This window comes from Echeneis naucrates, chromosome 6 (genome assembly GCF_900963305.1).
Source record: "Echeneis naucrates chromosome 6, fEcheNa1.1, whole genome shotgun sequence".
Lineage (NCBI taxonomy): Eukaryota > Metazoa > Chordata > Actinopteri > Carangiformes > Echeneidae > Echeneis > Echeneis naucrates.
This window is the reverse complement of record NC_042516.1, coordinates 200,406-213,859: the sequence shown is the minus strand read 5'-3', so window position 1 is coordinate 213,859 and position 13,454 is coordinate 200,406. Positions and strand designations below refer to the sequence as shown.

General features: G+C 42.2%; 1 protein-coding gene across 2 annotated transcripts in view; it reads right to left on the bottom strand.

Annotated features, from left to right (window-relative positions):
* The window catches only part of gask1a (golgi associated kinase 1A), a 32,952-nt gene extending 21,597 nt beyond the window's left edge, over positions 1–11,355 (bottom strand). For both annotated transcript variants that reach the window (XM_029504875.1, XM_029504876.1), the window contains exon 1: positions 11,085–11,355. In XM_029504875.1, the coding sequence (XP_029360735.1) occupies positions 11,085–11,087 (3 nt within the window). In that variant the 5' untranslated portion in view covers positions 11,088–11,355. The remainder of the gene's footprint in view (positions 1–11,084) is intronic.
* Positions 11,356–13,454: the final 2,099 nt, after the last annotated feature.

The following is a 13,454-nucleotide window of genomic DNA, read 5'->3' as shown; positions in this document are numbered from 1 at the left end:
ACGCACAAGATGCCGATAAACAGGAGGCTCCATGGTCCTTTCTCAGGAGGAAAGCTGCTGTTCCTCTGAGTGAAACAAGAGTGGCCCTCTTTCCTGCTCTCCTCACAGGGACCTTTTCCACCGATGAACCACTGGATCAAATTACAACAAAGACATTTGAGACAAAATAAATCAGTTGTGGAAGTGCTTTGCCATTGTTTTCAATGACCAGAGAAGGTGTGAATTCTAAGTTTTTAAATGTTTTACTACTCACCACAACATTTACTCTTTGTTGAAAATCTTAACAATCTTTCAACGCAATGAATTTCCTTTAAAAAAAAAAAAGAAATTGCCAGATTCTTATTGTGCTGCAAGCCCTCATCGAACTTCAGACCACTATTAGTCATACATGAAAGTGTATTCAACATTGCGATGAGTCTGCTTATTAACAGGAGTTTCTCCTCCTCACCCTGGACACAGCGGAGCATTTTTTCTCTCAAGTCATCACCCTCATGAACAGCTGGCCAGTGACATCCCTGTGCCATTGAGAACTACGCTCATTTCAAACATGTTCGGCAATGATGCCGTTTTGGGTTTAGCTTGTGTGGCGCACTGGTGCTCGGCTGTCATAAATGGCTTTGTGGTGCTTTTGTAAGTGCTGGAAGAGGTTTGTTGTGTTGCCTGTGAAATAGCAACATTAGCACAGCATGTTCTGTGCAACACCTGACGCTGCACAGCGTCTTCCTTTTTAAAGCTGAAATAATTCCACACCGCTGATGTGCTGTTCCTCATCGAGACTAATGTTTCCTCATCATGAGGAACAGCACAGCTTCTGACGGTTCCATTTAACCAGAGGCCATTGTGCAACAGGCTAAGGTGCAGCACAAAAAGTTGATGCAGTCAACTGGTCCTCTCTCTCTTGCGAGCACACTTTTTTTTTTTTTTTTTTTTACGTGGCCACATTGTAATTGCACATGTTACGATTGGAAAATCATGTTTTATCATATTGCGATATTATCACAAATGCAATTAATCGTTCAGCCCTAAATGTAACTATAGTAAAAAATGACATATAGCTCCTTTAAGGGCTTACTCAATTTGAATATGACTAGTAGTGTACTTTATACTACCAATGTTGGACAGACAGAAAACTGACACCTCCTTGGACTATGTTGGCCGCTTCTGAATGAGTTGGACAGTCTCATGTCTTTTTGTCGATGGACTGTCATTTGCAGCTTTACTGGTAACGTTTAGAGTCACGAGTCTGAATCATAGACTGCTGGTTCTGGTTTGCAGAGCTGTTTTAAAGAAAACTGGTAAATATTTCTTTAAACATTTATTAGAAGTCTTTACAAAGCGATTTGTTATTTTCTGAGGTTCTTCTGAAACTTCTGTAAAAAAAAACCGTTTCCCATTTTCCAAAAGCTACCTCATAATAAAATGTGTACTGCAGGCAGCCACAAAACATTTCCTTCTGCTCTGTGCCGAAGCAATATCACCTTGACATGAGAAGGCTTTGTTAAGTTTTGTTGTGATTGAACAGATTCAATGTTTCCATTTACCAAGGAATAGCGTATGCTTTGCTTTATGTTTCTCATCCCTGTGTGCACTATAGTGGGGATCTGACCTCTGCACTCCGTGCCATAAGAATCACTGCTCCATACGGCTGCACTGAGAGCAAACAGTTCCCTGATGGACATTCCTCTCTTCTAGGTGGAAGGTGCTGCATGAAGGGGAACATGTGGTATGGGATTGCAAACAAGAGATAACGGAGGGGTTCCGCACTCATACAAAAATAATAATAATAATAATAGTGTAATGGGTGAACATTGCACTGTTATCATTAATACATATTTTCTATTTCCACAGCTGCCAGAACCCCCTCGCCTTCACTCCACTGACTGGGATTCAACAAGTATTACATTCAGACGGCCAGTGGTCACCACTGCTGCTTAATTCGATTGCTGCCTTTGTTGGACTGTTCTGCTGTGTTAACTGCACAAAACCACACTTTCCTAATACTATGTAAGGGCTCTTTTTGCCTCTAAAACAGCCTTGAGCCTTCAACGCCTAGAATCCACTCAACCCCTAATGGTCAGCAGGTTGTGAGATGGAGCCTCCATGGATCAGACTTTTTTGTCCTGTTTACCCAACTAATGCTGGACTGGCTTGAAATCTGGAGAGTTTAAGACCAGGTCAACACCTTGAACTGGTTGTTTTTCCTCAAACCATTCCCGAACATTGTTGCAGTTACACAAGAACCGCTATCCTGTTGTAAGGGACTTCTGGCATCAGAGATTAGTGTTTCCGCGAAGGGCTGGACTTGGTCTGAACCAGGTTAAAGCCCCATACACAAACTGCGATACTCTGTGCGTGTTGTGACACTTTTCAGTCAGAACCAGCATTAACTTTCTCAGCAGTCTGAGATACAGTAACTCTTCTGTTGGATCAGACCACACAGTTCAGTCCTTCACTTGCCACAACCATCAAGAGCCCATGACTATGTTGGTTCAGTGGTTTTCCTTCCTTGGACCACTTCTGGTAGGTCCTGACCACTGTAGACATGGACCATCCCACAGAGCTGCAGTGTTGGAGATCTTACTCAGTGGTCTACACATCACAGTTTGGTTGTTGTCAATGTCTTTCACATTTTTCCTGTTTCAACATCAACTTCAGGATTGAATGTTCATCCTGCCCTAAATTTGATGCCTAGCCACTAGCATCTTTCTGCTTCCTGACACTGCATACATCATGGAAGTCAACCACAACATTGTTTGTTTTACGTAAGAAAAATAGAAAAATAATAATTTAAAAATAATTAGCAGATTGTCTAAAGCAGAGCTAAAATATTTCATAATCGAGGCAAACTACAGGCCCCTCCAAAATTATTGGAACGGCAAGGCCAATTCTTTTTTTTTTTTTTTTTTTGTTGTTGACCATAGACTTCTGGGTTTAGAGCTATGACAAGAGTTGTAGTTGTAGATGTGTTAAACAATTTAGGAATCAGGACATACTTCCCATACATCCCATACATATTTCCCACTGCAGCCAGTGCATTTACATCTACATGTAAATACCAGGAAATAAAAGCTGAAATTCTGAGCTCTTGTTTCCTATTCATCTTTTGATCTTAAACCCAAATGCCCTCAGTGAACAACAAAAACAAATACTTCTGGAGGGGACTGTATATATCTTTTTCACCATGTGCTGGTTCATACAAGACACAATGCTTTCCAAAAACAGACACCTGTGACGCTGCCCAGAACTAATGAAGTTATTAAATACAGCAAAATGTGGTGCTAATGCATTTCTGAAGTAGTCACTGTTCTTTCAGGCCTATTATTCTTCTTCTGGGAAATTCATAAAGTCATTTTCTTTGATCCCCAGTAAGATCCATTTGTGAAAACTGTTGCTAAAATTACCCACAATTGCCTCTTAAAGGAAGTGTTTCCTTGCCACTGTTGCCAAGTGCTTGCTCATCGGGGGATCTGTTGGGTCTCTTTAAATAAATTTATAAAGAGTTTGGTCTAGACCTGCTCTATATGTAAAGTGCCTTGATGTAACTTTGTTATGATTTGGTGCTATACAAATAAATCTGATTTGATTTTGATTTGATTTGATTCACAACTTGAAAAAGTTCCGCCTCCTGCAGGGGAACTACCGGTCTCCCAGGTGGGTCTCTTCGGTTGGTGGGATACCTCCAGCTTGTCTTAAGGGGCGGGGGTAGGGTTCAGGGTGTGAAATGTCAGGGGCAGGTGTGGTTGTTGGGTGGGGTGTGTTTGGGGCCGTGGTGCCTTCCTGTCCTGCACCGATGTACACTTGCTTGGGCAGTTCAGTGGTGCTCACCATTACCCGACTGGAACACTCGAGGCTGTGGTGCGCCATGTGGCTGTAGTGACTCACTGGGCTTGGTACCTCATTCGCTCCCACAGGGTGGTGGTGCTGGGGAGCCTGGGCCACTAACCCGACTCTGCCCTAGTGATGGTCTCACTCATATTTAGGGTTCTCTCATTCCATTACTACGTATCCTATCTTTGACTGGGCTCCTCTGTTGGGACACCTTCACCTATCAGGACTCCCTTCTCTCCAGAGATCTTCACAGAAACCCTCTGGACTCTCGTAATCCTGAGTGAGGTAACGGGAAAAGCAGCATCCTTCACTCCACTTAAACTATGAGGACGAAAAAAAAAAGGTTGGGCCTACACATGAGTGAATTTTACTTGAATTGAACTTTTGCCGCTTTTGCTCAGTTGCAACATCTATACCTTGGGTTCTCAACCTTTTTTTAACAAACGCCCCCCTGAGCTACCATGGTGCTCTTAATGACCCCCCCCCCCAAAAAAAAAAAAAAATGTGTGTGTGTGTGAGCATGGACCTTGATTTGAACATCACCTCCAAAACATGTTTTTGACACAGAGTATAATAGTAAACAACATGGAAAGGTTACTTTAGTTGTAATGGGACCCTGAGCTCTTCAATTGATTTTCTGGAAAGAACTGTGAGATGGAATTTAAGTCAAATTGGTGTTTCTACTGAGAGAAAGGCCACACAGCCTTTGAGGATTTTTGAATTTAACGTTTATATCACTTCACAATATCACACCATTTGAAAATAACTCCAGGTGTAGGTATTAAGCAACGTGGAACTTAAGAAAAGTAAGAAAAACACCACAACAGCAGAATTAGTTGAAAATTTGTTTCATAGGTATTTGTAGACACCAAATACGCGAGGAAGCGAGCCGCTGCCAGCTTCTTCACGTCCAGACACTTTGATGTGAGTTGTAGCCTGAGCCCGCCAGAGCTCACCAGGTTCAGACGATTCCGATATTTTGTCTGCATGTGGACAGCTTGGCTGAATCATCACACATAGCAGGCACATTGGCAGATGTATATTGCTCTGTGATGGAATAAATCCATAATTTATGTAATTATCATTGTACTGCATTTTTTCTTATTTTACGCCATTTTTGATCGTATTGTAAATGTTTGTGATTAAACATGATCACGTAGTATTGTGTATTGTTTAAGTTTTTAATGGTTATAGAATTAGCCCGCAAAAGGTGTTGGAAAGGGGTTTACAAAGGGGTTTTCAAGGGGTTTCTCTGCTGCTGTGGTTTGTTTACAGGCGTTACTATGGTGGCCGCTCCTGCTCAGCTTGTCCGATTGTGACAGGTGCAGAGAGAAGAGGAGATTTTACCTGGTCATGGAAGCAGCAGACATGGGTTTTTGGTCTCAGAGAGCAGCTTTCCTACTAACATGTCTGATATGTCAGTAAAATTTATTGAAACACACATAAAAACGATTCGCACTAAAAAAAACCTTGGGAAACCATGGAAGTTTAAAATGTAGAGTTCAAATTAACTTTGTAAACGCCAAGTTGTGGCGATCCCCATTTGAGCCTGAGCGCCCCCCTCTCAGCCCTGACACCCCCCAAGGGTTCAGAACGCCCCCGTTGAGAAACCCTAATCTATACTATCAATAAGTCTTTTCTTGGGCTTCTGCACAACAGAAACTTGGCCCACTACAATCTTTCAACCTGTCACCCTAGTATGATAGCAATCAGAAAAATAAGGCAAAAATGAACTGGGCATAGAGCCCAGAGGACTGTGAGGAAACCCTGATAGAGGTTGATGCTGGTTCTTTAAACCTTGTCTGTTTCGTTTTCCATTGACTTCACTATTCATATCTCCACAAGATGTTTCCAGACGTCCCCTCAAAGTATGACAGCAAAATGACAAAGCACAACTCAACCTACATCTTCAATGTCTTTCCAAGGAGATTCTGGACAAAGAACACAATCTGTGATGTTTTTGCGAACCTTAATGACCCTGATCCTGTCTTAAACATACGGAGAGATTCAGATTCAATATCACAATTAGAAAGGAGCACAAAAGGCAGCATCTTCCCTTTGGTTTGAAGACAGAGGGAAAATTTAATCTGGCATTCTGGAAGAAGACAGGGACTTGCACTTGACATGACATGACAGACAGCCACGTATATATAAAAATAAGATTCGCTCTATGAGGTAGAGTCACAGTGACAACAACATAATTTAAACAGCTTTCCTTGTGTAAGTGACTTTCAATTACGACAATATTACATTTCCCATTTATTTACTTCCCATTGCAGTCAAAGCATTTATACAGCATGTTTTGAGCAGAGGGAACAAATGGAGAGAAGCATTATTATTTTTGGTTTCCCCAAAGAAAATACAGACTGTGTCCTATATCACGTGAGGCTTGTTCAATAAAACTTATATGACAAAAAAGAGACATAAACAATTTCACTGAAGAAAAATACAGCAGTCTTTATCTGCTCATACAGCTGCTCAGAGCACAAACACTGGGCTGAATAACAAGACTGACACCTGCTTAGACAGAATGTGCTCTGTCTAAATGGGCTCTGCTGTGTGTTTTAACTCCTCACTCTGGGTCATCTATTACAAACATTGATGTTCAGCAGGACGATGCCAAGTGTGAAGGGAGATTTCTGTGAAGTGTGATTTCAACAAAAAAGACCTTTAAGACATATCAACAGTATTCAAAGTGTATTGCACTTCCTCATCATTGCTTTTGATAGTTATCAGTCAAAAATAATAGAAATCAGGGCAATTTGCCTGAGAATCACCAGTTTTTTCCATTTTCTTCAATGTCACAGTAAAATTCTTACATTATCAGACAATAACTGATAACAGGTACTTGCAGGTGCGTCATACCCATGGAGGGTGGGGGGTACATGACATCCCCACCTTCACTTTGCACTGGGCTAGTCACTTTAATTCAGTTCTGCATCAAACGAAACTCAATGGCCAATTTAGATTGATTGAATGCCCATCCAGTCAATCACAGCTATTCAGCCAACCCACCAGCCAGGGAAAGTGTTCTTGTTTGCTGATGTGTGCCCTCCCCCCAAAAAAAGAAAATTACAAATAAAAAAAATAAAAAGTCAGCACGCACGACTTTTACCAAAATAAAAATATAAAGAATAACAAAGAAAACCAAAGAATGCCAGCGGCTTTGTGCCTGCCTGCCACTGCACTGACAGCACCCTTGATGAGAATTTAAAGTGTATGTTTCTCCTTGGCTTTAATTCTATCATCATCTGATACATGCCTGTATGTTGGTATGACATGTCATATGTTCATATGTCTTTCCAACAGATTACCCTTTTTTAATTTTATTCACAACAATTCATTTGAGACCGCCGATGATGAAAATAATCTGTTTAACCTTATTAATCATGGGGAGGGCGGTGGGGGGCTAAATAAACCTGTAACCTGTAAAGTGCCTTGATGTAACTTTGTTATGATTGGCGTTATACAAATAAATCTGATTTGATTTGATTTTGATTTTAACTGTCAGTACAGAGAACCAGAGTTACCACCAGGACAGTCACTGACTCTGTCAGCTACTGCCAAATACAACAACCTGAACCCTGGTACTAACAACTAATATAAACAAATAAACAATGCTGACTATGCTAACTCTTCTGATACAGCAAGCGGTAGCCAAAACAAAAACATTCATTCATCCATTCTTCTTCTACCACTTATCCGTTTCCGGGTCACAGGAGGTACTGGAGCCAATCCAAGCTCACACTGGGTGAAGGCGGTGTACAGCCCGGAGAGGTCACCTGTCCATCACAGGGCCAACACACAGAGACAGACAGAGACCAACAACCACTCACATTCAGACCTACGGACAATTTAGAGTCACCAGTTAACTCAAACATGCATGCTTAGGTTAATTGACAGTCAGGCAGCAACAGCTAGAGAGAAAGACAGACAGAGAAAGAGAAAGAGACAAACAGACTAACAATCAGAAATACAGTGAGGCAAATGGAGACAGGATGAGACAGGCAGACAGATGGGCATAACTTGCCATCACTGTTTTCACAGTGTGTTCAGTGATTATTTTATCATTTGAATCTATATTCATTTTGAATGTCCAGAAACCACTGATCTGTCCTCCCTCTTTTCTCTTTTCTAATCTTCCCCTTCTGCCATCCATCACTCTGCTTCCTGTTACTCTGCTCTGTCCTTCCATGATGTTATTTCATGGTCAGAAAACCACATGCAGATACAGTGCTCTGAACACACACACATCAAGAGGAAAAGACTCTTCTCTCTCTCACTCTGTTAAATCCAAGATAACTGGACCACAGCCAGTATAAACCCATCAGGCATCATTAAATGACAATGCCATTAGGCTGGTGCTGTTAAAGCGCTACCTCTATAATGATCAACACTGGCTACTGACACTCCTGTTCCTCAGTTATTCAGTCTCCAAGTGTCAGTACCCTGATGACCTCACCCTGTCGCTCTCACCACCCGACAACTTACACTACAGTTGTTCTCAAATACAAACAAGCTCAGAAGTACATTCATTCATTCATTCATCTTCTACCAGTTATTCATTACCTGATCACGGGTTTTGCTGCAGCCAATCCCAGCTCACATTGGGCAAAGTCAGGGTACACCTTAATTTATTTATTTTTAATGGAATGGCATGAGATCAGTACTCAATACTGACTGATTGACAAGTTCAGGGATCTGAATCATATCAGGAAAATTATACCTGGTATCAGGTCATCTGTACGTTCCACTGCATGTCATGACATTTCATGACACGCAGGCCGTGTCCACACAGACCGTGTCAAACTCAGATGCTGTCCTCGCAGACCAGGTCCACAAGGGCTCTGTCTACAGGGAGTATCAGCAGACGTCTGGACAGTCTTGGACAGGTAAAGTCCTTCTGAGGTTGATCCCACAAAGCTTCAGGCAGTAGCAGCTCATTCATTGGCTGCTGCTTCTCTCAGTGCGTTTTAAAAGCTGTAACTTTATTTGTTTCCATTTATTGTAAATATGCCATATAAACCTTCAGCATCTGGCTTCCTCTGGGCCTGTATCCACTTATCCACCTGCTTCCCTTCCCCTGTCCATCCTTCTGCATCCTGTCTGTCCTTTAACCCCCCCTCGAATTGCCCTCCCTGTCACATAAAGGTAATTTAATTCAATAAAGACCCACAAAGTTGCTTCCAGGGAGGGCTGTCCTTGGGGAGGTCCGGTCCAGCTAGCAGTAAGTAAACTGACTGTTGTCCTTCACTCTGAAGTCTCCAAAGAAAAACACTGCTGTATCAGCTTTCCCCATTTCATTTCAACATAGGAATATGAAGCTTTTGGATTGACCATTTGAGCCATGAAGTCATAGACTCAGACTTATCTTCAATGAAATACAATTAAATAAAAAAGCTGCAGCATTTCTCCCTTCCACATTCAAACAGACATAAAATGTAAGCAACCAGTTGATAAAACACAACTGTGAATGTTCTGTGTCTGTATTTTCTTGTCTCACAATGTTACATTAAACTCCAGAATTCCCACCTCGGCCCCTAAGATGAACCTGGCTTCCTGGGGCCTGATACATCAGGGCCATGACTTGATATTTTTCCATTACTCGATGTAATTTCAAATTGCTCATTAACCAGGTTAATGAAAACACAGCTAATGATTTCATTCATTAATTCAAATATGTTTTATAATGACAATGTCATAATAATGATCTAGGGTGAGGCTGGGTGAGCATCAAAAATTTCATCAGGATTATTTTGGCAAATATGTGAAGCATATTTTGGAAGAATGCATTTTTACAAAAGAAAAAAGTAAAAAAAAAGTGTGCAATACACAATGTTGTAATATATTATTGTTGTGTAATGTATTATTGTAATATATTACTGGGCACACCAAGGCCACTTGGCCAACTGATGAAATAAATAATGAAAGTTAAACACTAGTTTCAGAGCAACTGTGAATCTCATCTTGGTGTTGTCTGATCAACATACTTGTGGTGTCTGAGTCTATGTGTGTGAGAGAGAAAACAGTAAGCTTGGTTTACATATTTTACATACTTTTGGGATCGTCACCTCACTACTCTCATTTTCATAATGGATGTGAATTGATAGAGACTCAATCAGTCCAATCAGTGACAGTATGTCTCCCCTTTATTTTTCTTTTACTCTCTCGCTCACACACAGCTGTAGACGTGGAACAAAGGGAGCAGAAAGCACAGCTGAGAACACAGTGGAACTGCAGCAGGGCAGCAGTTCCTGATGTTAACACACAAAGACTCACTATGTTGTGGCTGTGGAGAGTTTGTGTGCCCAGGACTGAATTCCAATGTGGGCCCCGTAAATGAGCAGCAGCAGCAGTTAGATCTGAGGAGACGGAGCACAGGGTAAGAAGAGAAGAATAGGGCAGAATTTCCTTCTAGGTTTCCATGTGGCAGCTCAAACCAAGACTCATATGGAACCAATTTGAAATGTGAGACTATGGGGACTGAGTGAGAGACAGATGATCACCCTTCAGAGGACACAAAAAAACCAACTGCACTATTTTCAAAGCTTCAAAAACAACCAGACACAAACTTATATATAAAATTAACAATTTTCATACAGGTTGAATGTGTCACTCGGTCATGTACCTGACAGACAAAACAACACAATCTTATTTTCATTGTTGATTAACTTCCTCCCAGAGCCCAAGGTGACTCCTTCAGACGGCAGCGTTCCAGACCTAAATCCTCACTTCACAGCAGCAAATATCCACATCTGACAAACATCTACATCCAGTCCAGTTTCAGTCAGCAGCCAGGGTAGTGCTGTTAACAGTCACGGTGCACATCAGCTTTTGGTGTGCATTTGATCTCTAAGATGGTGCAAAGAGGCCTCCAACTAGATCAGGGACAGAGCTGTTTCAAAGCCATGACACTAACATAGAGCAAATCCCTACAAAAAGGATTCACATGTGTGCAGCTGGACATTAGTTCTCTTTTTACCTATCAAAGGAATAATCTCTTGGCACTTTGGGGCCCAACCACTGGATTACACACATCTACACAGACACAGCAGAAGAGGATGTGCTCTCCTCTTCACTTTGGCTTTGAATGCAGGGGCTTCAAATTCCACCTGGTTCTTTTATTAAAGAGCTTTAGATGTGACACCACCACCGTCACCCTGCGCCTGACAAACACATTACTAGCAGCAGCAGTGCCCAGTCCGGTCTGGATGTGTGGGGTTCTGGTACTGTGAAGCGCCGCAGCACAGACTTACCATGGTTGCCTGTGTGCTCTCTTCTCCAGCCTCTGTAGACTGCTCAGCTGATGGACCGACCGCTCATCCCGTCCTCCTGTCCCCAGGCTGCAGACCAGTCGCCGGTTCCTGAAGCAGGAGGTTTGCACCTTTCCTTTGAAAATCCTTTCTCGATTTCACTGAGTTTTTTCTCTCCTGAACAGTTACCTGAACAGTCCTGGTGACACGTCCACGTTGTTCGCTCCAAACTTGAAATTTGGGCAGGCGGTTGTGTACTTGTACTGCCGCCGCCTCACCCCTCTCACCTCACCTCCCTCATCCCCCTCCCCCTTCTCCTTCCCGGGGGAACAAGCTGCTCCAAACGAGCGTCTGGGCTGTTTTAAGGAGGGACGAAGCCTGCGTGCAGTGAAACAGGAGAAGAGTCCTCCTCCTGATATACGGGGCTTCTCCAGCTGATAGGAAACTCAGACCATGATCCAGACGGAAAGAGGAAATTCACAAACTATCCCCATTGCGAAGGAAACTTATTCTCACATTGAGTTTTATGTTGTAAACTGGCCAAATGTGAAACATTATCAAGTTTGACAGCTTGTTTCACTCAACTAACGTTTCATTCTCCTATTCTAATATATATATATATATATATATATACCGATTAAAAAAAATTCATTAATCATTTCAGTGCTATATATCAATTGCTAAAAGTTTTTTTTTTTTTTTTTTTTTTTTGGGGGGGGGAGGGTAGTATTAACTTACACGAAGGCAATGCTCTTTAACTATTTCTCCACACTGTCAAAAAATAAATTGTTCTAAAAGAGAGAGTGAGAGAGAGAGAAATGAAAAGCAATCTACCCTCCCAACTGCTATATAATGTATATTTGGTGGGGTAATTTGTGTGTACTGAAGCGAAGGGATGAAGGCTTCTTTTCCCAGAAATATACCAGCCCTGCTTTTCTGAAGCCAAATTAAAGAACTACCATGGTAGGGGAAAAATCTTGCACAAAGAACACCTATTTGGTCAGGAGCCAGGAGGTGCGTGAGTGTCACCTGAGGGCATTCTGTTCATGTGCATGTGTCCGGATGCATCCCTCCTCTCATTTACACACTGCCAACCATTGAAATTATACTTTTGGGTGTTAAGAGGAGCAATGACCCAATGGTTTGAGAAGCAGAAGTTTGTGTACCAGATGTTCAATCTGTGGACCAGCAGAATTAACATGGGGTGAAGGCCCAGAAAAACACGTCTGCACAGGTGTGTCTACGTAGATATGTGGAACAGATCACTGCCAAAAGAAGGAAGTGGCCATCATAAGCACATCCTTATTGTGATGACAATTTAAAGTAACAAAAGACTATTATTACTATTATTATTATCATTGGAGTTGCACTTTTCCACTTCTCCCACACCTTCCACCAGGATCCTGGACCAGTTCTTCAACTAGAACAGGTAGAGCTGACTATTGATAAACTACTAACTATTGAAGCGCCCTCCTTTATCCAACTGCTCTTTGGATGGGCATATTGTGTTGAAGATTTTTAGCCAGTAGGTGGTGATGATGGTCTGTCCTTAAAATCAAAATCAACTCACAAATATCCTGTCCATGGTGTTCTCATTTGAAAACATACTGGTAAGATCCAGGCGCTGGAAAACGATGGAGCTCTGTGAGTGAGGGGTCTGGAAACCTGAATGCAACCAGCTATGGCATGGCTTGACACATCCGCTCAGACCTCTGGGTCACTCTTATTCTGAGTGTGAAGAGTTTAATAACTAAGAGGAATTTGCTGCTGTACATACATGAGATAAGATGTTCTGTCATGATGAAACAGGAAGCTGACAGTTTGCTATCCATGTGAGCAGAGCCTCTGATGAGGGAGGGTCTTCTTTTTCATGACAACATGTTCACCACTAGAGTGCACCAACAGGAGAGGAAAGTGCTGCAGTCAGATCTTATCCATGACAGAGTGTGTGCAAAGCAACATGCCATGTGGAGTGCAGGGGGGGAGACAAGCCAGCCAATCATTTGGTCTTTGACCTTTATGCCTCTTCACGCCCACACACTCATTCCTGCTGTTCAAAACCACTGTCCATTTGTACAATCAGCTGCTTTATCTGACTCTTTTGGCCTCTGACTCCTCATTGTGACCCTTCAGCCATGCGACCTCTACAGATTTCACATCATGACATTTCAGCTGAATCAAAGCTCGTCCAATAGAGTGCGTGTGTACAGAACATATGTGTGCTCTCTTGTTCTGTGTTACTCTCCTCTTTTCCACTGCAGGAGAGCATGTCCAAACCACACTGAGGGAAACAGAAGATGCTTCCCTGACACACAGAGAGAGCTTTGTTCCTTGGCATTCCTGCATTCCCCGACTTCATACTACTGTACATTA